Here is a 22700-nt window from a genome sequence, read left to right as displayed (position 1 = left end):
TTACCAGGGAATGGAGGAAGAGCCTACAAGGAACCTTTCAGAAGAATCAACCTTGGAGGGTAACAATATATTTTTACCACCTGACCCGTAGGGGGTGGTTTCAGGTACGCATACACAACTTACCAAATCAGACACTTTAAACACCATGCACTTTGTTGTATGTCAATTATACTTCCATAAAGCTCTGAGATCCCCCTGTGAAGTTTGAAAAAGCAACAATATGACTAAAAACCCACTGGGGAATCTGAAGCGAGAGAAGACAGTTATTTCTGAAGTGCAGGACCAAGGCTCTTTCCTAGTGTTAGTTTATCTGAACAAAACATTAACTATGAGAAATGCCAAGTCATAAAAATAAAATAGAAATGACATTTTTGTCCCTCCAGTAATCAAGTCATTTCCTCATGCCTGTACAGTTTGCTCTGCATTATAATCTTTGTGTGTTCGATTCAGTTTGGCTTTTTTCAAGGAGAGAAATAACCTTGCTGTATTTTTTTTTCCTGAGCTCCTAAGACTGCTTTTTCCTGTAGGAATGATATTCAATCCCTGTGTGTGTGTACTGTGGGTGGGTGTGGAGAAAACTACAGTCTATAGATTTCAGAAAATGCTGTAATTTGTTTTGTGATTTTGTGCAATACTCAGCAGGGGCACTGGAAACACGCTGGAAATTTCTAGAAACCATACCTTCTTGGAACAAGACGAGAGTACTGTATAGTTTCCGTAAATACGTGAATTTAGTAATCAAAATTTTCCGTTGAGATTTTTTTTTCCACCTGTTTTTAAAACAAAGAACTATTATAGCACACATGTAATCTACAACACCGGTGGTAACTTGTCAATTCCTTTTTTAAAGATTTTCTTTTTCAGAAAACATGAGAAAGTTTGCTTTCCCAGGCCCCTCGCCCTCCACGCCCCCCCCCCTATTCCCGCCTTGGCTCCTTTATTTGGTAATTACTCCCAATTCTGCAGACGTGGAGGCGCACACAGGTTTTTCCGCGCCATGCAGAGGGGCGAGAAAGCAGCAACTCGCAACTTTTCAGTTCCATTTTGAGAAACGATCACATCGAACTCCCGAGACGCGACAGCCCAGAGCGAGCGTGCGAGTGAGCGAGCAGAAGCGCTTCTCCCCCGGCAGGGTACGGGTCTGGAGCCAGGCGCGCTGCCGCGGCGGAGGGGGCGGCGGGAGGCAGGTGGCAGCGGCGCGGGAGCCCGGGCGGCGCGGCGAGGGCGCGAGCCGGGCGCGCCTCCCTCCGGCCGCCGCGAGGAGCCTGCCCCCCGCGCACGCGAGTCCCTCGACCCCGGACTCCCGCGCCGCGCAGCCATCCGCCGGGCGCCCGCGTCTCCTCCTGCTCCCTCCTCACGCCCGCCCCTCAGCCCCTGGCAGGGCCCTCCCCCATGCCCGCTCGGGCGGCCGCCGCCGCCGCTACCGGAGGCGCAGGAGCCTCGCGATAGTGTTTGCACAGGCGGCGCGTGACGCCGCCGCCGCCTGTAACTGATGCAGAGGTTACCCCGCCGCCTCAGCCGCCACCCACCGCCCGCAGCCGCTGCCGCCGCCGCCGGCCGGGCGACGCCGGGGGCCGACGCACTGCAGAGGTGCCGGCAGGTTCCGCCCGCGGAAGTCTTCTCGGCCGGCGCAGCCCGCGCTCCGCCCGCGCTCCGACCCCGGCTACGGCGGGCGCCCCCTCGACGCCTCCGCCGCTGCGCTCCCTCCCTCCGCCTCCTCTCCGGCGCGCCCGCCCGCTCCCTCGCTTCTCCCCCTTTCCCTCCTCCCCGTCCCCTCTCCTTCCCTCACCTCTTCCCTCCCCACCTCCCCTGCTCTCGGTTTCCTCCCCCATCCCCTTGACTCTCCCCTCCCTGCCCTCGCGCTCTTGTCGCTCGCTCGCCCTCAGCCGCGGCCCCCGCCATGACGGAGGCGGGTGCCGGTGCCGTTGCCGCCGCTGCCGTCGCAGGGGGGGAGTCGGGTTCCCAGAAAGTAGCTTGATGAGTGTCCAAAGTAGCAGTGGAAGTTTGGAGGGGCCGCCATCTTGGTCCCAGCTCTCCACGTCTCCAACCCCGGGCTCGGCGGCGGCGGCCAGGTCCCTGCTGAATCACACGCCGCCATCCGGGAGGCCCAGGGAAGGTAAGCGCCACCGCGCCCCGCGCCCGCTCGCGGGGCCTCTGCGCCCGCGCCGCGGCCCCCCGCCCGACCCCGAGGTGGGGGATGGTGGCGGCGGAGGTGGACGCGAGGCCGCCGGGCCAAGGAGAGGTGGGAGTGCGCTGGCTGTGGGTGGCGGCTCGCGGGTGGCGGAGGGGACGGCTGAGGAAAGGGCGGGGGTGGGGGGTGCGCGCTGGTGGGGACGGGGCGAGGCGCACAGACTCGCCTGGGGTTCTTCGGAGCCGGTCCTGCCCTAGTGGGAAGCCTGCTGCCCCGGGCAGCAAGCCCCATCCTGCTCCATTCTCTAGGACAACTCGGCACTCTGAACCTCCTTGGCCTCCGAGTCCCGGTGGGTTTTCCTTCCCTCTGGAGCCCCCTCCCCTTCTCCGGCGCACTCCTCCCATAGAGGCGGTCCCCGCTCCCGCGAGCTCCGCTACCCGGCGGCACCTGGAGGATGCCCCCCTTCGCTTGCAGGGGTCCCTGCCCTTTGCGGAGAGCCGCTGAGACCATCTAGCAGACTCTGTGATCGCCTGCGTGATTACCCCCCCCCACCCCAGCAATTCAAACGACAGCCTGACTCGTGGGCAGGCTTTTTTTCAAACCACCCCTCCAGATGGTTGCAACTTTCTCCTTCGCCATCCCCTCCTGCGTGCTTGTGCTTGGTGCGTTGTCTGGTCGGGTGCGAGGAGGCTACTGTTCTCTTGACAGGGTTGTGGGTTTTGTGGGAAATATCTGCGTAAAGGTTACTGCAGACACACGCACCAGATCGGTTACAATTGTTTTCTCCAAGTTTGCTGGCTTCTTGCATGCAAGTGTGCTGCCGCCAGATGTAGCAGTTACACAGCTAGTAAGGCACTGGAGTACTTTCGACTAAAATTTCAACTTGCTGTATTTAACTTTGAGGCATACGACATCAAATGAAATTTGGAAGAACATGCATTTTTTTTTTTTTAATGGGGGAAGGAGAAGTGCGCATGGAATCTTTTTAAAACGCTCTTTTGTCTGGGAAATGCTTGGCGGTGTTCATCAGCCATGGGTAAATGGGTTGTTCGCTCCCAGTTGTTTCATACAAGGAGATTGTAGGCACATTAAAAAAAAAAAAAAAAAAAGATCTGTAAGTCTAAATAGTAGTCTGGTGAGTCTTAAAGGAATAAAGAGTGATTATGAGGACTCGGTGGGATTAGTTTGCTTTGAAAATATCCATTGATATTTACTATTCAGAGTCTTGACAATTGTTAATCAAGTGTTTTGTGCCCCGAATCCAGTGGTTCAGGCATAGCATTCTTTGTCATTTTGTTCTTGTGAGCATGTGTGAAAGTGACAATAGGCTCAAAGATTGGCATGAATATGCTCCAGAAAATTCACGGAAAGAGCTTGCTTTATGGCATCCATTAAACCTACCGAATACCCTGACAGACATTTCCTCCTTTCATCTCATCCCAGCCCTGAGTTTCCATTATTAGAAGATGAAAGTTTATTTATTGAATGATTCAGATTTAATCCAGCAGATGCTGCTGCTTCTTTGCACTTGAAAAATTTGTAGATGGAGGTTTAAAAAGAAATGTATTTTGTAAATAGGACAGTTGTTAATTCTTGCATGCTCTTACTTTTGTCTGTAGTTAGCTTAATTTGCTTAATGCTAATAAGGTGAGTGGAGACTTTGGCCGTGCCTTTTCATCATTCAGTCAGTCATTTCTCCTGTGTTTCTTTGACTGAAGCCAGCCCCCATTCTGGAGACTAAGCGCCCAGGTTGAATTGTTTGTTGACATCTATTGCAGGAGAGTGAGGGGGCTGCGGGGGGGGGGGGGGTCTTCAAAAAGTTCATGGAAAGTGTGGTTCATGCAGAAATTTCATAATTTTTTTTTTTTGCATCAAAATGAACTTTTAGTTCCCTTTTCCATGAATTTTTTTCGGTGTTTTGTGGACTGAGAATTAGGGAGCCTTTAGAATATTTCTGAGGTAAAATTGAACTGTAGTTAAGCGTTATTGGTGTGTCCCTATGCTGAGGGGTTAGAATAATTTCTTTTGACCTTTAAGATTTATAGCTAGAATTTTCCCCAGCAGTGTGTATTACGGTAGCTTTGTGTGTAATCTAAAGAAGTGAGTTCCTGTTAATATGGGAAAGAATAGAACACGCTGTTGTGCAAGTTACACTTTATACCAAGTACCTATGTGGGGCCACAGTGAGATATTTTATTTTGACCAACTAACATGTAAGTTGAAACTGTTAATCCTCTAGGGTTGTCCATTCATTTTGAAGTGTGGAGCTGTATGCTTAGGTTTCAGTAATGCACACAAGAATTGCATACATGAATCTTCAGGTATCAAAATGGAGATATTTTCTACTGAGTGAAATTGCAGCTTGTATGTCAGCACGTGTGTAGCACCTTCTACAGATGTATGCGTTGATACAGTGTACGTTCTGGAGGTTGAGAAAGCTTTTGACCTCTGGTGACTGCTGGTCATTGTCTATTATTGGAACTTGGATGTACTGAAAATTATCAAGAAGAGAGCCATCTTTATGTTTTGAAAAATGGAGCCAATGTTTCATATAATACGATAGAAGCATTTTATATAATGTAATATAAAAACATTTAAATTACAAAGAGGTGTGTATATATATTAAAAATGAACTTAGACCATTCCCATCTGCTGACCATGACCAGATGCCCTTAATGCCTAGACTGGCCAGAGCTGAGGCTGGGAGCCAGTGAGGGCTCTAGTCAGGTGTGTTATGTGGGTGTCAGGAACCCAGTTTGTCAACCTAGGGTACGCAATGGCAGGAAGTTGGGTCCAGAACAAAAGCAGAGAAACAAATCCAGGCATTCTGCTGTGGGGCTTGGGCATCCTAACCACTGCATTAAGTGCCTGCCCCCTCCCCCCACCAAGCTTTTATTTGATTATATTTTAAGGGCGTACTTGTGTATTTGGAAAGTGGGGAAAAACAGATCTTCCTTCTGTTAGTTCACTCTCTCAGTGGCTGCTATAGGTAGATGTGGGCCAGGCCAGATCCTGCAGCCAGAAACTCCATCAGGATCTCCCGTGTTTGCTGCCTTCCCAGGCAGGTTAGCAGAGAGCTGGACAGGAAGCAGAGTAGCAAGGACTCACTTTCAGGTTCGGGGTGCTGGTGCTGCAAGTAGTGGCTTGATGTGCTGCTCCACGCAGGTGCCCTGAATTTAACTTTATGAAAAGGTGTGTCTTATAAAGTCACTAGCTTATTTTTGACATACTTGAAACAGCCTAAGATTATTGTCTGATTGTCTTTAATTGCTGTGTTTGGCTTTCTTCTTTCTTACCCTGTTCTGATTATCACGTTTATATGATATATATACTTATATGATGTATATATTTAATTCTGTGATAAATATGTTGTAGTCATTAAATATTGCAAGACTTAGGAATCTGGTGTGTTTTAGAAGTATATGTAATGTATGCTTTCATTTCTCTGGGTTCCAAAACTTTTTTTCTTAGAATTGCTGTTAGAGGTGCAAAACAGTGTAGCATTACTTTCTGATAGGTCTTTTACACTTGTAATCAACTTCCTGTTTTTGACTTTAACCCTATGTATGGTTAGGGTATGGGAGTTGAGGAATTCAGTTTTCAAATGAAGGTCAGTTTTACTTTGTTGTCCTATAGAAAACCAATTTTGGCTAGATAAGCAAACTTCTTTTTTGCTTATCAGTACATGGGAATTTTGAGAGTTTCTAAGAATCAAATGATGGATTCTGCAAAATGCTTGCATTTCTTTCTGATGTTACACTTTGTCAGTTATGAATAGTTTGCTCTTTTTGTAAATATTACAAGTAGTTTGCTAAAAAAAAAATATGACATCACAGTGTAAAACCTTGCTCTGTTTCCATATTTAAATGCTGCATTCCATAGAAGAATAAAAGTAGGGCCCAGAATAATGGCTTGCTGGATAAATTCTCACCTTGCATGTGCCAGTATCCTCTATGGGTACCAGTTCCTTTCCCCGTTGCTCCACTTTCCATCGAGCTCTCTGCTTGTGGCCTGGGAACGCAGTGGAGGATGGCCCAAAGCCTTGGGACTGGTGTCCCAGTGGGAGACCTGGGAGAATCTCCTGGCTTCAGATCAGCTCTGGTCATTATGGTCACTTGGGGAGTGAACTAGTGGACAGAAGATCTTTCTCTCCTTCTTTCTGTAAATTTGCCTTTTGAATAAAAATAAAATCTTTTTTAAAATTACTGTTTTATTTTGATCATCTTTACATAGTTGATTAAGGCACAAAGGGTCAAGGGCTACAGGAAAGTATATAAGATCATTGCTTCTGCATTTTTTTTTCTCTGTATCTGGGGGAATTGAGGAGGTAAAAGGAGAAGCCCCACCAAGCCTCCTACCAACCCCAGGTCCTAGTACTCCGAGGGCACTGCTCAAGTGGTTTTGATAGTTCAACAGTTCTGAATTGCTGCCACTTTTGCCATTCCAAGCACAATGAAATTGCTGCATAATCCACTGGTTGACATAATCCACACCATAGTCTCCTTTTGCCCAGATTTTTACTGCCAATGCTTGGCTGGGGTAGTTGATTGATGTGTTTTGTCCTCCATCCTCTGTTGTGGTACCACGTGTCCTCTGCAGGTTCTGATGGACTGCCGTACCCTCCATGTGCGCCTGGATATGCTGTCCACTGCTCCGTCTGAGCCACTGAGGAGGCTCAGCTTTGACTTGCACTCCATGGTCAGACCGTGGAATCTGCGCTTCTCTTCAAGATTGAGGTTCTGAGATCAGCAATTCAGTTGGAGGGATCCCCAAAGAAACATCGTCTGAGGTGATCCCAGACCTGATTCTTGGAAAAAAAAAAAGAATGAAAGTGTTTGGACATGATTGAGGATCCTGTAGGGAGAAGCTGGAAATAAAGATACGTCAGATGGCCCAATAGGCATCTGATTTCTTTTTTCTTTTAAATGTTTATTTTATTTGGAAAGTGAGATATACAGAGAGGAGGAGAGACAGAGATAAAGATCTTCGCCCCGCTGATTCCCCAAGTGCCACTGTGGTGATGCTGAGCCAATCCAAAGCCAGGAGCCCAAAGCCTCTTCCAGGTCTCCCATGTGGGTGCAGGGTCCCAAGGCTTTGGGCTGTCCTCGACAGTTTTCCCAGGCCACAAGCAGGGAGCTGGATGGGAAGTGGGGCCACCAGGATTAGAACTGGCATCTGTATGGGATCGTGGCACATGCAAGGCGAGGACTTTAGCCTATAGGCTACCACGCCTGGCCCAGGCATTTGATTTATTGAAGTCACTAGCTGGCAGAGGACGGGGTATATGTTTTAAAGATTCTAGTTAGGTGCCTTCTTTACATGTTGGAGGAGGGAAAGACACTCATGACAAGGTAGATATGCTTTTAATTCTTCAGTTTTGCATCTTTGCTCAAAAATTATTGAATACTTCAAATTTTGATTTTGAGAGCAGTATCTGTTAAAGTTGTTGCATTATGAATTAGGTGATAATTCTGGCAATATATATTTAACAATAATTGCATAGTGATACAGCTGTTAGATTGAAGAATATTCTAAGCAAAACATTGTTTTTGCAGATCACTTTTGTTCTGCTTTCAGTCTGTTGTGCTGGCCTGATGGGGGTATTTAAAGAGAATCAAGCTTTACAAGGAGAAGGGGAAAGTTTTGATAGGCTTTCCAGAATGAATACTACCTTTTTTTAAAAAAAATTTATGTATTTTTCTTGAAAGGCAGATCCGAAGAGAGGAGAGACAGAGGGAAGGATCTTAAACGTGCTTGTTCATTCTCCAAGTGACCACAACAACTAGAACTGAGCTGATTGGAAACCGGGAGCTTCTTCCAGGTCTCCCAGGCAGATGCAGGGTCCCAAGGCCTTGGGCCATCCTCTACTGCTTTCCCAGGCCACAAGCAGGGAGCTGGATGGGAAGTGGAGCATCCTGTACCAGAACTGGTGCCCACGTGGGATCCCAGTGCGTGCAAGGCCACAAGGCCATCATGCCGGACCCATGAATACTCGTCTATGGTATTACCCCAAAATTGGACAAGTAGTAGTATTTTAAAGGTTCCATGTCATTTCAAGATGCATTGTGTTCCGGCAGTGTCTCCAGGAACCACAGGAAGTCTGTGTGCCATACATTTAGCCTAAAGATAATGTATTTTAAAAATATAAATACATAGATGAGATGCCCATTTTAGAAAGCAGCCCAGCAGGTAAAAGTTAGAAAGATATGGATTGAGTTCAATGTAATTCTCTGTCAATTAAATAAAAACCATAGAGTAGCTAGTTTTGCACTACAATGTAAAGCAGAGCAGACTATAGGGAGAAGTGTAGATACATTTTATAGATTCTGAAATTAGATGCTGTTGGATTTGGTGACTTAAGGTCCCATCCAATTTAGGAAAGTAAACATCCTCAGATTCTGTAAAAATCCCTGTTAAACTGTGCTTACGTATCCATTAACATATTTGAGTATTCTCTCAAGTCAGCACTATGCAGCTGTTGTTGACTTTATTACTATTTTACATTTTTATTGTGCCTTTCCTCTGAGGATTTTTCTGTGTTTTCTGGAGTCAACAAGATCAGTCTTCCTGAAATCTTAAATTCCCTGTGAAAGATGATAAGCTTTGAAGACATTTTAGGGAGCCAGATGCTGTTTATGATACAGTTTAGTAGAACTGTATGTATTTGAGCACTGGATTTTAAAGTACTATGGGGGTCTGATTTTCAATTTGAAATAAAACTGTAAACATAGTCTATAGAGTCTTTTGTTTGTAATTCTTTATGTGATTGCAGAAGTAATTTTCTTAAGCTGTTCAAATGTTTTTAAAGTTGGAGAATGGGACATATTGGCTCAACTGGCTAATCCTCTACCTCCTTGTGCCAGCATCCCCTGTGGGCACTGGTTCCTGTCTCATCTGCGCCACTTCCCATCCCTGCTTATGACTTGGGAAATCAGTGGAGGATGGCCCAAAGCCTTGGGTGCCTGCGCCCACGTGGGAGACCTGAAAGTTATTCCTGGCGCCTGGCTTCAGGTTCACTCTCCATTGGCTATTACAGGTTAACTTTTCATCTGCTGGAGCGAACCAGCAGATGAAAGATGTTTCTGTTTCTCCTCCTCTCTGTAAATCAGCCTTTCCAATAAAAATAAATCTTTAAGAAAAAAAGTTAAGTATGAAGAGGAAATATTATGAAGAATGAAGGAAGAGTATATAATTAATCTCCTTGATCTTGAACATGCATAATAAGTATACTCATGGCATAAATAAAATGAGAGTTTAATTTTTACCTTACGCACGTTTTGTACGTGTAGTGTTTACCTACTTAACCAGTCGTGTTTAAGATTTATACTTACTACAATAGTTTTTTTAGGTGGTTCAGTGCTAAGCATGGTTTCTCAAAACTTCTTTGAGGCTGATTTTGTAAGTGCAGTAGACACTCCGCCTGAGACTTGCTGTTGCATTTGTATTTCAAGCTCATTTTCTTTTTTTTGAAAATTTATTTTTATTGCAAAGGCAGATTTGCTGAGTGAAAGATCTTCCTTCCAGTGGTTCACTCCACAAACGAGCGTAACAGCAGATGTGAAGCCAGGAGCCTCTTTTGAATCTTGCACGTGGATGCAGGGTCCCAAGGACTTGGGCCATCCTCCTCTGCTTTCCCAGGCCGTAAGCAGGGAGCTGGAGGGGAAGTGGAGCAGCTGGGACAGAAACTGGTGACCGTATGGGATGCTGGTGCTTGGAGGTGGAGGATTAGTCGTTTGAGCCATGGTGCCAACCCTTCAAGCCCAATTTCTCTAAGAGTTAAATAAGTTCTTTAGTTTCATAAGGTCTGTCATGCTTGTTAATCATCTCTTAAGAATCTTGGAGGTTTGGTGTTAGGCACAGGAGAAGCAGTGTGGTAGTCTCAAGATAGTGTTTGCAACTGGTATAATTCTGTTAACGGGTATACATGACCTTGGACAAATGGCTTATCTTTGTTCAGTTTCATACAATGAGAGTTACAGAGCTCAGTGGGACTGTGCAAATGGACTAGTACAAACTGACCGACCGTTTCTCAGGTGCAGACACTGACAGTTTTAAGAAAGTTGGGACAAAAATCCTGTTTCCTCACTCTGGGTTTGTGCTTTTTCATTACACCTTGGAGCTGGGCATTCTGTGTGTTCCTTTTTTTTTTTTTAATATAAAAAACTTATGTGGATTCCATAAATGGCAGTGCAATGTGAGATTATTAGGTGAGTGCTTCTAACAAAGTATTTGTGGTCTCTGCGCCTGACTAGCAGTTGACCCCTTGTTGGGTGCCTGTGTTCTCTAGTGACTCCTAGGGTTTCCATTATGCTGCTTTGTGTTATCATTAGGTAGCTTTGTTAGCTTCCTTCCTTCTCCTTTTCTTCCCCTTTCCTGTTTACTTGTTTGAAAGGCAGTGACAGTGTAGAGACAGGGATGGTGTCAGTCTATTTTCCATTTGTTGATTCGCACCCTGTATGCAGACAGGACCTTAGAGCTCCATCAGTGTCTGCAGAGGGTAGCAGGGACCCATGCGTTTGGGGCATCTTCTGTTGACTTCTAGACCTATTATTAGGGAGCTGGACCCAAAGTCGAGCAGCTGGGACTTGAATTGGGATACTCATGGGAAATGTTGGTGTCACAGTTGACAAGTTCACTTAACAGTGGTGGCCCCTTGTAATTTGTTTTAGTATTGCTTAATGAATGGAAAGTTCTTGAATTCAGAAACTGTTCATTTTCATACTTCAGGTGCATAGTAAGATGTCCTTTACATAGTTGGCAATCAGCTAAATTTTGAAGGACTGTTAGTTATGTACATATGTGGTGCACATGTGGTTCAGATCTGTGAAGATGCCTGTTTAGTCATTCTTAGGCATGCTATGCTTTAGGGGCTGATATGGTTAACCCCACAAAGTTTATGTGATTAATATTCCCAGTTTTATGGAGGAGGAAACTGAAACACAGAGAAGTGAAGTCTCTTGAATGGTGATAGTGCTGGAATTTGAGCTGTTTAGTAATCACTAGAATGTATTGTCTAATTGAATAATTTTAGTTGTTTTTCCCTTAACAAATTTTAACTTCTTGATCAGTATTTTAGGCTTATTCAGTTTACTGCTAAGCTTTTGTTAAATTTGTTTTGCATGAATTTTATGTATGTGTGAAGGTAAAATTTAGGAAAAAGACCCCAAACAATCTGATTTAGAAAGCTGTACCAGCTGTGCCAATTGTACATTTTTTTATTCCTTTATGGAAAATGTTAGATATAGAATAATGAAAAATCTTATTTTCACGTTTGATAATCTAATTTGGAATTCCATTTATTTTCATATTTTGGCCTCTTATGCCCACTAGAACCATAACAAATAAATATTGGAATATGAACAAAGAATTTTCCACTGTCATGTAGGAGCAATCTGCTTATTGTGGAGGTTTTATAACTTGATGAACAAGGCTTCAAACTAAATTGTGATGCTTTCTGTCAAAAATTTGACTATCATTATATATAATGCGGCAGGAAAACGGCTTGACATGGAGTGTGACTCCTCTATAAGAATTTGTTTTTCAGATTTGTTTTTATTGGAAAAGGCAGATTTACGGAGAAAAAAAGAAGAATCTTCCATCTGTTGGTTCACTCCCCAGATGACCATAAAGGTTGGAGCTGAGCCTATCCGAAGCCGGGAGCCAGGGCTGCTCCTGGATCTGTCACACAGATGCGGGATTCCAAGGCTTTGAGCCGTTCTCTACTGCTTTCTCAGGCCATAAGCAGGGGCTGGATGGGAAGTGGTGCAGCCAGGTCATGAACTGATACCTATTTGGGTTCCCAGTGCTTCAAGGGGTGGATTTAGCCAACTGAACCATTGCACTTTGTCACAAAAGAAAAAAATACTTAAAAAAATACTTAGTTGTACTTTCTTTATTCCTCCTACAGCATTATATATTGCTATATATGTTATATAATAAACCTAATGAGAGGCAGAGAAATTGAACGGATTGATAAGAATTGGAAACATGGAGTAGAGAGCAGATTCAGGTGGTGGGTTGTGAAACTCGAGTTATGTCTTTCTAGTTTGTTTACCGGAAGAAGATTGTACCTGCATTAAAGTAAAAGAAAGTCTATTTTGTGAAGATTCAACAGAAAACCAAATATGAGGGGATTTTTTAATGGAGACTCGTAATATTTGTTCCTCTTTATAAGAATAATTAAGATGATAGTGATCATAAATTTATGCCTTTCTTTGGAAGCTAATTAGCTGGAGAAAGTAACAGACTTGTAGGTTGACATTTTTAGATTTTAATTGGTATAATAAGTAGTGTTTTTATGTGATGTGCTATGTGATTTCATGTCTCCCTACTTGTTGCTCAGTGTGTTTCCCATCTGAGATTGATTGTGGGGACATGTGGGTGAGAGGTCTGTTTTTTTTGCTTTATGAGACTGGAGGAAATTGTTTTTAAAATATTTATTTTTATTGGAAAGTCAGATATACAGAAAGGAGAGAGAGAGAGAGAGAGAGAGAGAGAGACGAACATCTTCCCATCCGTTGATTCACTCCCCAAGCAGCCGCAACAGCTGGAGCTGCGCCAGTCTAAAGCCAGGAGCCAGGAGCTTCTTCCAGGTTTCCCACGCAGGTGCAGGGTCCCAAGACTTTGGGCCATCCTCGACTGCTTTCCCAGGCCAGAAGGGAGCATGGAGCTGGATGGGAAGTGGGGCTGCCAGGATTAGAACGGGCACCCAAATGGGATCCCGGTGCATTCAGGTGAGGACTTTAACCATTACATTAGGCCACTGTGCTGGGTCCAAGCCTAGATTCTTGATGAAATTGTAAGAGCAGTTTTGGTGCTTTTGATAAGTGCTAGATTGTTGTGGAGGGTTATATTTAACTCGTGTGCCAGTAGAGCATGAAATGATTTTTCATTTCATTCAAAAGCACAAACTTTTGAGTCAAGTGTAGGGTTGAACCAGCTGTCCTAAAAGTACTGGACTTAACATATGCTTTGTACTTATGCGAAGAGTTGCAAGACTGAGACTGAACAAACATCTAATCCAGTTATCAAATGCTTATTAAAAATATTACTCCATGGTGAGTTAATATGTAACATGTTAGTTTTTTTTTAATTTAATTTTATTTTTATTTAATTAATTACATTGCATTATGTGACACAGTTTTATAGGCACTGAGATTCCCCCCACCCCTCCCCAAACCCTCCCCCCATGGTGGATTCCTCCACCTTGTTGCATTACCACAGTTTGAGATCAGTTGAGATTCTTTCATTGCAAGCATATACCAAGCATAGAGTCCAGCATCTTATTGTCCAAATTCAACGGCTTGTTGGGGAGACCGTCTCTGGTCTGAAGGTAGAGCCGGCAGAGTATCATCCCTATCAATTAAAAGCCCTGACATAACATCAGCAACAATTTATAATGTTATAGAATTAATTGACATAGTATTGAGTAACCAACATGTTAAAAAAAATGTAAGTTCTTTACCATATCCTGTGACTCCTTCGTTGGTAACATGTTAGTTTTCAAGCACATACCTTGTGTTGTATACCTTCATTCCAGTTTGAGTCTTGCCATTTAGCGTATTGCCTCATTGCAGATATCCTTGTTTGTGGGGAGGGATCATAAAAGTTTCCACCCCACAAGGTTGTGAGGGTTAAATTAGAAGCCTATGGTGCAGTAGTAACTGTGTTAACTATTACAGTTAAATGTGGATATAATGGTACTTTATAGTTTGAGTGATTTCTTCTCTGTTCTTACTGTGAAGAATAGGAAGCTGTCTGGGTACATGGCCAGAACATATTTGACAGGCTTGTCTCTGGCCTGCTAGAGAATTCCAGCAGAGTTGTAACTGACATAAGCAGATTTCAGATTATGTTCTAAATTGCTATTTTTATAATTTAGTTCCTGTAATTTTCTGTGACTTGAGAATTGTTCAGATTTATGGTTATATCATTTAAGCCTCAAACACTAGATTTGGATCAGCAGTCTCATGTTTTGTCTTTGATATGCAGTAATATCCTCTAAATCACTGTATTGTATTGCAAGTTTTTTTTTAAACTAAGACCTTTTAAATTTTTAAAAATAACTATTTATTTGAAAGACAGGTGTGTGGAGATCTTGTCTTTTGTGCTTCCCAAATGCCTGCGGAAGTGAGAGGGCTGACTTTGGCTGAAGCCATAATCTAGAAACTTGGTGAAGGTCTCCCATGTGGGTGCCAGGTACTCACGTAGGGAGACTTTACCTGTTGCCCTAGGAGAATGCCTGGCTGCTGTTGCCCCCCTCTCCGCCCCTTTTCAGTGTAAAGTAGCCAGAGCCATAGCCTCTTTCCTTTTTTTTTTTTTTTTTTTTTTTTTTAATAATCCATTTTATTGTATTGTTGTTGACAATCTTTACATAGTTAACTATAGTTGAAGGAAAATCGAGAAGAAAAAAAAAAAAAAGGTTCAGGGGATAGGGAGGTGGGCAATGCTATTATGTCCATATTGTTTCCATCATGTATCTGAGGTAAAAGGGGATATTGAGGGAGAAGCCCCACCCGGTTTCCCGCCCCCCCCAAGTCCCGGATGTGGGGCATGCTCTGAGATATGTGCTCAAGTGGAGTTAATAGTTCTCCAGTTATGAGTCACTGCCAGTTTCGCTCGATGAGGTGGTCCACTGATTGATATGGTCCATCATGAAGTCTCCATTTGTCCCATATTTCGCTGCCAACATGTAGCTGAGATGAATGATTGTCCTATTCTGTCTTCTGTCTTTTCTTGGTTAGAATTCTGAGTCCAGCAGTTCAAGTGGGGAGATCTCCAAAGATACTTTGAGGTATTCCCAGACCAGATTCTTGTATGTTCTAGCAAGCACAGGGCCCGGCACAGTCCATCACCCTGATCAGCTGGTGGTTGCAATTGCTGTGTTGGTTCTGTTTTCAGTCCCGAGTTGCACTGGAACCAATGGGTGTTGCAGTCCAGTCTGGTTCGGCCCTTACATCAACCAGTGGGAGCTGTAGCCTAGTTGGGGCGACCCACAATAACCCCCACCAGACCGCCCCCTACCCTGGTTTGCCAGTATGTGTAGCAGAAGACCAATCTGTCCCCCATCCCATTTGGCTCTGGTACTTGTCAATGGGTATTAAAGCTTGGTTTTATCTAACCAACTCAACCATCCAGCCCTCACAGATATTGTTGAGTACCTCTCTATCTAGCCATCCCAGCCCCCGTCCTAGTTTTCATGCCCTCCCACGGGAATAGTGACCCAAGAAGGGGGAACCCACTTTTTCCCTCCCAGGTCTCTCTGTCCCGGTTTATGCACTCTTTAGGTGGTCCTGTGATTTGACTCGACAGAATTAGTCCCCAGTGCCAGCTTCTGCCAGCTGATGCTGTGGCCCTGATCTTGTCCACATGCAGCGCACAGGTGTTGTAGCCTTGCTTAGTCATGTCTGTCTCTATCCCAGCCAACACTCTCCAGTGGGAGTGGTTGTCCAGCAAGGGGACCAGCCCCTTAACCCCCCCGCCAGCTCTGCCCCTCCCTTCCTGGATCTCACGTGTGCTGGATGGGTGCTGCATTCATATCCAGTACAGGCAACCACGCCCTGGCGTTCCATAATGTGTACTGGTTTTGTCGCAACCAAACCCGGCCCATTCCACACTCTGTTCTGGTGATCGGATTTGCCAGAGGATGACATGAACTGATTCAGCCTGGTCTGCTCCTGACCCATGCCGAATGCATGCCAGTGGGAAACTTTCCATGGCCTATTCTGGGCTGTTTCCAATCATGCTTCTCGCGCTTACCTGCAGGGACTGTGTCCTGCCAGAGGAGTTGCCCAGGCTCCTCCATCAGAACCCCTCCCAATGCCAGATTTTGCGCTTGCCAGGGAGTTCTTGAGCCAACCCTACTCAGTTCATAGCCTCTTTCCTTAACAGCGGTCAGGGTCCATTCTCCTGGGGGAAGGAATGTTGAGGAGTTAAATGGGATAATGGGCAGTTAAGGTCTGTGGTTCCTGGTGAAGTTATCTTTGTATAATACAAAAAATTGCTTCTCCTCATTTCTTGTCTTTGAGCATGTTCTCCCTAGCTACATTCATCAGACCTAATTTACGAAACAGAGAAGGGGGATTTGTAGGAGGACAACTGATTGGATACGATTTGCATGAGAATAATTGATTGGATGCAATTTGCATGAGAATAATTGGACATGATTTGCATGAGAATAATTGATTGGGTAACTTTTGAATGAGAACAATTGACTATATGTACAAAGAGAAGTGACTTCCTCCCTAGGCAGGGAAATGGGAACTAGCAGACCAAGGAAAGGAGACTCCCTTTAGCTGTTGAAATGTGAATTCCTCAAATCCTCCTCTGCAGGATATCACTGCAGGACAGCCAACACTAGTGAAACTAAAACTTAATATTTGTTTCAAAAGTCCTTTGCCAGTGTTTCTTGAAGTTTATATCTTAGATGTTAAAACACATAACATTCACAGTGAAGCCTTGTTATATTTGATGGAGCCATTTTTTCCATCATGTTTTTGCCTTTTATGTATTTTGCTATTTCCCTTTTTTTTTTTTAATTTCATTGAATTTAGTCTCAGCTTTTCTTTTTGATATTTTTGGTGTCTTAGGTCTTTGAAAGTTACTGCCTTGTGAACTGTGGGCAGTCTAATTCTGTGACTCAGTTAACTTTTTTTTTTCCTATTCATTTATTCATTAATTACATTATATTACATGACACAATTTCATAGCTACTGGGATTCTCCCCCCTTCACCCCAAACCCCTCCCCCATGGTGAGTTCCTTCACCTTGATGCATAACCACAGCTCAAGTTCCGTTGGGATTCCCTAATTACAAGCTCACACCATACAGAGTCCAGCATCCTACTTGTCCAGTCAAGTTCAACGGTCTCTTAGGGAGGCCCTCTCAGGTTTGAGTGCAGAGCCAGCAGAGCGTCACCTCGATCAATTAGAAGCTCCAACATATCATCAGCAACAGTCCAGGTACGATGAGACTGGTGCAGAGTCCACTGATTGACATAGTCCATCTTAGAGTTTCCCCTTGTCCAGTTTTTCGCTGCAAACATATAGCTGAGGTGGTTGATTGATCTACTCCATCTTCTATCTTTTCTTGGTTAATGTTTTGATTCCTCCATTTTGTTCAGGGGAATCCCCAAAGAAACTTTGAGGTGTTCCCAGTCCAGGCTCCTACATGCACTGCTAGTAAGCACAGTGCCCGCCACAGTCCATCACTCCGATCAGCTGGTGGTTGTAATCCCTGGGTTGGTTCTATTCTGAGCCCCGACCTCCATTGGACCCAATGAGTATTGCAGCTCTTCCCGGCTCTGCCCATCACACACTCATCCCTCACCTAAACCAGTGGGAGGTGTGCTGGTTGGGTGCTGCATTCCCTATTGGCACAGGCCATTTCACCTTGGCATTTGGTGTTTTGTACTGTTTTTATCGCAACCAAACCTGGCCAGGCCCCCACACAGTTCCAGCACTCGAATTTGCCAGTGGATGACGTGAACCGACTCAGCCTGGTCTGCCCCCAACCAGAGCCAAATGTATGCCAGTGGGTCACTTTCCAAAGCCTCTTCTAGGTTGCTAACCTCCATACTTCCTGTGTTTATTTCTAGGGTCAGTGTCCTGTCAGAGGAACTGTTCAGATTCCTCCATCAGACCCCTTCCTGGTGTCAGGTTTCACGCATACCAGCAGGTCCTTCCAGCACTGCTCTTCAACCCATTCTGGTTCCTGCTGTTGAGAGTTTCAGCCCAGCCACGGCTCGTCCATACCCACATATAGCTCATATATGGCTTAGTTGGGGTTGAAACCTAGCTGAGTCCGTCCCACATCTACCCTGGTCTTCCAGAGCACCAAACTGTGTTGCGTTCTAACCCGGCATGGTGCGTCAAGTCCGAAATCATGTTTGTGCCAAGGGAGTAGAACTGTGACCCGACCAGAACTCAGTCCTCTTCCAGTTCCTGCGCCCCTTACTGGTAACCTCCACCCAGCCAAGGCCTCCCCCAAGCTCCCCAACCAGGCCTGTTCCTAGCCAGTGTTAAGTATGCCAGAGGTTGCTCTGGGTCAGCCCAGTGCGCCCCATAGACTGTCATGCCTCCTGCATAGACTCCTCCGGCCCTTCTAAACCATCCAGTGGGGTCAGAGTTTGCACAGGGATTGGTCCACACATACCTGACACATTCTAGCCCCGAGTATGGTTCTCAAATGCCAGACAATGTCATAGTCTTACCTTCTGTGACCACTCTGCTGATCCCTCCTCCTATCAGGTAATGGGGTATCCTGCTGGACAAGCCCAGAATTTTGCTTTTGAAGGGACTGGTGTTGGTAATCTGCACTATAAAGTGACTACAGGTTCTTCAGAGGAAGATTTACTGCAGTTGAGAATCTTAAGGACTAATACACATGCTCAGAGAACTGTGGGTTCAGCATGGAGTGACTCCTGTAGCATATCAAAGGAATCAAATTCCAGAATTTCCTGGCCGGGCGGCCAGCAGGCGCAGCCTGGTGCCAAATGGTGCACTGGCCGCCCGCGAGCCGCTCACCCCATGTACGTACGTACGTGGTGGTAAGCCTGGCTGTGCTAGGTTGGACTCGTGGTGGGGCACCCGTGGCTGCCCGAGATTTGAGACGCTCAGGCCTCCGCCGACTCAGTTAACTTTAATTGTAAATTTTATGTGGTGTTACAGTTCTTGTTGAATCAGAGCACATGAATTCAGTGGTGCTCCTGGAGACACTGTAAGCTCTGACCTGTGTAACCACCGAGGCAAGCCATCATTTCAGCTCTCCTTCTCCCTAGTCACTGCTGCTTTCCTTCTCTCCAAATCCGCAGCTCTTCTGACCCTTGCCCTGCCTGTTGTCGAACTTTATGTTAATGAACTTTTTTTTTTGTCTATCTGCCTTTGTACCTCAAAATGTTTGTTTCACCCACTACATTTTTGAAACTGTAATTTGTCTTCATTACTCTTTAGTATATTATTTTGAATGAACATACATTTGGGCTGTTCCCACATTTTCCATTACTACTACTACTGATGTTGTTAGGAGCCTGTTTGTAACTGTCTCTTTGTGCACTGTTACCTATGGGTAGATAACAGTAAATATATTGGGTTATGGATATGTATGTGTTTGCTTTTACTAGATCGGCTAGTTTTCCAAAGTGGTTATACCAGTTTACATGCCCTTAAAAAGAGTATGCCATCTCATCGTTCAACATCCTCATCTATAATTAGAATTGTCATTTTTTTTTTTTGCTATTCTGAGGTTTATGAAGTAGTATCTCTTCATTGTTTTAATTTTCATTTCCCTGATAGCTAAAGATGTGTACTACTTTTTCAAAAAGATGTGTAGTGTATCACTTTTTCATAAAGTTTATTGGTCTTTGGATATTTTTGTGATGTACCTGGTCAAATGTTTTGTGATTTCAGTTTTTTAAATATTTAGAAGGGATAAAAACCCGCATTGTGGCTTAAGAGATTAAGCCTCTGCCTGCTGCTGCATCCTCAGTGGACACTGGTTAGAATCCTGAATACCCCATTTATGATCTCTGCTAAAGCACCTGGGGAAGCAACAGAAGATGGTTCAAGCACTTGGGCCTCTGAAGCCTGCATGGCAGGCTTGGAAGAACTCCTGGCTTCTGGTTTCAGCCTAGCCTTGCCTTGGCTGTTATGGTCATTTTTGGAGTAAACTAGGGGAATGAAAGCTGGCTTTCTTTCTCTCCTGACTCTTTAACTCAGCCTTTAGAATAAATAAAATCTTAAAAAAAAAAAAACTTAGAAGGAATTCTTCTGTTCTAAGATTTTTTTTTTTTTTTTTTTGAAAAGGCAGATCAGGTTTACAGAGAGGACACAAAGATCCTCCATTGGCTGGTTTGTTGCGGGTTGCGAGTGAGATTACATCAGACATGTCTAAGATGTGTTAAGGAGTTTTTATTAACCAAGCTTGATGATAACAGGGCCCACTAGAAATAGTAAATCACAAGTCCATATGGCAATCCAGTTAATCGTAACCCCAAGAGGAGCAGATAGTCATTACCCTGAAGCCCATCCGTTAAGCTGAAGCCCTATATCCTAGCTTCCCCAACAATGTAAGTTATCCTAAGAGACATGCAGCAAATAACCTGGACACACTTAAAAAGCTTCAGACATTCACCTTTCCCTGGCTTCTTTGACCACATTCCACTACTGCTAGGCCTCACCTGGAACTACTCCCGATAGTATACATATTAGAAATACAAAGCATTTTAGCATCACTGTCTTCACTGTCCTGTCCAAGCAGTGAACAGAGGGTGAGGTCTACAGACTTACAGGGGCCGTGCTCAGGGGCTACCTGTCCTCAGAGTCTGTCCATGGAAAGACAGATTGCAGGCAAGTACTGCGGAGGCCAAGAGTCAGAGTACTAGAGCGACAGAAGCACATGACCAAGTGAGTGAGTCCCTCCTCATCATTAGCCTTTATAGGGGTTTGTAAGGGGTGTGGCTACACAACAACACAATACCACCCCCTCTGAGAGTCACTGATGGGCAGGCGGGAACACCTAGGGTGGTGGTGAGGCAGTGGCTTCCAGGCTCTTGACCCTGAACTAGATGCCTACCTCACTACTGGTTCACAACCCAAATGGTCACACTGGCCAAAGCTGAGCCATCTGGATCCAAAGCCAGGAGCCAGGAGCTTCTTCCAGGTCTCCCTCACGGGTGCAGGGTCCCAAGAACTTGGCCCATTTTCTGTTGCTTTCCTGGGCCACAAGCCTGAGTGAGGTTCCCTACTTGGGTGGCAAGGACACAACTACTTGAGCCATAACCCGCTGCTTCCCAGGATGCACATTTGCAGGGAACTTGGAACCAGTAGGCTTCAACCTCAGTACTCCAGTGGGCACATGACATGGGTACTTTTTTCTTTTTTTCCTCCTGGCTTCCCCTCTCCCCCCTTTTATTTGAAAGGCAGAGAGAGAGAGAGAGCACCAGAGCTCTTTGAGCTTCTGTCACCACAATGGCATGGGTTTGGTAAAACCAAGGTCAGGGCCTTGAACTCTATCTGGGTCTCCTATGTGGGTGGCAGAGACCCCAAGCACATTAATGGGAGCTGAATGATAAGCAGAGCAACTGAACTTGAACCAGTGTTCTGAATTGGGATACCAGCATTATAAGTGGTCATTTAACTCACTCTGCAGTAATGTCAGTCCCAACATGGGGCTTGCTTGCTTGCCTTTTTATTTTGTTTGTTTTAAAGATGTATTTATTTATTTGAAAAGCAGAGTTAAAGAATGAGGAAAGACAGAGATCCATCTGCTGATTTACTCCTGAATGGCCGGGGCTGAACCAGGCTGAAGCCGGGAATCAGGAGCTTTAGCAGGGCATAGGGACCCAAGTATTTGGGCCATCTCTCATTGTTCTCCCAGGCAGGTGCATTAGCAGGCAGCTGATCGGAACTGGAACACCCAGAACTCATGCTGGTATCGTAGGCTGCATCTTAACTTGCTATGCCTCCTGTCAGCTCCCAACATGAGTGTATTACCTGCTTTGGCTGACTGAAGCCCAACACCCCTGGCCCCCCATTCTTTAGCCTGCTTTTTCTTTTTCTTTGTTGTGAATAAGGCTTTTCTTGTTTTAGATTCACAAAAGCATTTTCCCATATTGTCTAGTTTTAATGTGGGCATTTACAGTTGTAAATTTCTCTCTAAGGGCTGATCTAGTTTATTCCGTAAGTCCTGATATGCTGTAGTTTTATGTCTATTTATCTCAAGTGTTTTATCTAATTTTAATTTTGATTTCTTTTGATGGCATTGGTTATTTAGGAGTATGTTAATTTTCACATTTGTAAATTTCCCAAGTTTCTCCTATTACTGATTTCTGATTTGATTTCGTTGTGGCCACAGAACATGCTTTTTAGTCGTTTTTGAGTTTTTTGATGATTTTTTTGTGTGTATGAAGTACTTCAAAAAGTTGGTGGTAAAGGGAATTAAAAAGTTTATTTTGGTACAGAAAGGTTTTTAGGAACCATACACATATTTGTTTCTTATTTACGTTTTCATGAGCTTTCTGAAGATCCTTTTTTTTTTTTAAAGATTTATTCATTTTTATTGCAAAGTCAGATATATATAGAGGAGAGACAGAGAGGAAGATCTTCCGTCTGATGATTCACTCCCCAAATGACTGCAATGGCCGGTGTTGCACCGATCCGAAGCCAGGAGTCAGGAACCTCCTCCAGGTCTCCCACATGGGTACAGAGTCCCAAAGCATTGGGCTGTCCTTGACTGCTTTCCTAGACCACAAGCAGGGAGCTGGGAAGTGGAGCTGCCGGGATTAGAACCAGCGCCCATATGGGATCCCGGGGCTTTCAAGGTAAGGACTCTAGCCGCTAGGACAGGCCTCCGGGCCCATCTGAAGATCCTTAATATGTATGAATGACAGGATTTTTTTTTTTCCCCACCAGTATAAACTTACTTCATTCTGTTTTCCATGAACATTTTTTTTTGTCTGTGTGTTTCAAGTGAGAGTTTGGGCCCTTCAGTAGCAAAAGATATTTTTAAAGATTTATTTATTTATTTGAGAGTAAGAGAGTGAGAGCTTCCATTCACTGATTCATCCCTGAAA

At 44.7% G+C, this 22700-nt stretch overlaps 1 protein-coding gene across 2 annotated transcripts in view; it reads left to right on the top strand.

Moving 5' to 3' along the window:
- The first annotated feature begins 1724 nt into the window (after positions 1–1724).
- TLK1 (tousled like kinase 1) overlaps positions 1725–22700 on the top strand; it is a 150594-nt gene continuing 129618 nt past the window's right edge. Inside the window, exon 1 of one of the 2 annotated variants that reach the window (XM_058664620.1) lies at positions 1725–2116. In XM_058664620.1, coding sequence (XP_058520603.1) covers positions 1978–2116 — 139 coding nt within the window. In that variant the 5' untranslated portion in view covers positions 1725–1977. Of the gene's footprint in view, positions 2117–2456; positions 2481–22700 lie in introns of those variants that run through there. The other variant, XM_058664619.1, reaches the window with a different exon arrangement.

The sequence above is a fragment of the Ochotona princeps genome, chromosome 5 (genome assembly GCF_030435755.1).
Source record: "Ochotona princeps isolate mOchPri1 chromosome 5, mOchPri1.hap1, whole genome shotgun sequence".
In the NCBI taxonomy this organism is placed as follows: domain Eukaryota; kingdom Metazoa; phylum Chordata; class Mammalia; order Lagomorpha; family Ochotonidae; genus Ochotona; species Ochotona princeps.
Note: the sequence above shows the minus strand (reverse complement) of the source record. Positions and strands in the feature narration are given on the sequence as shown.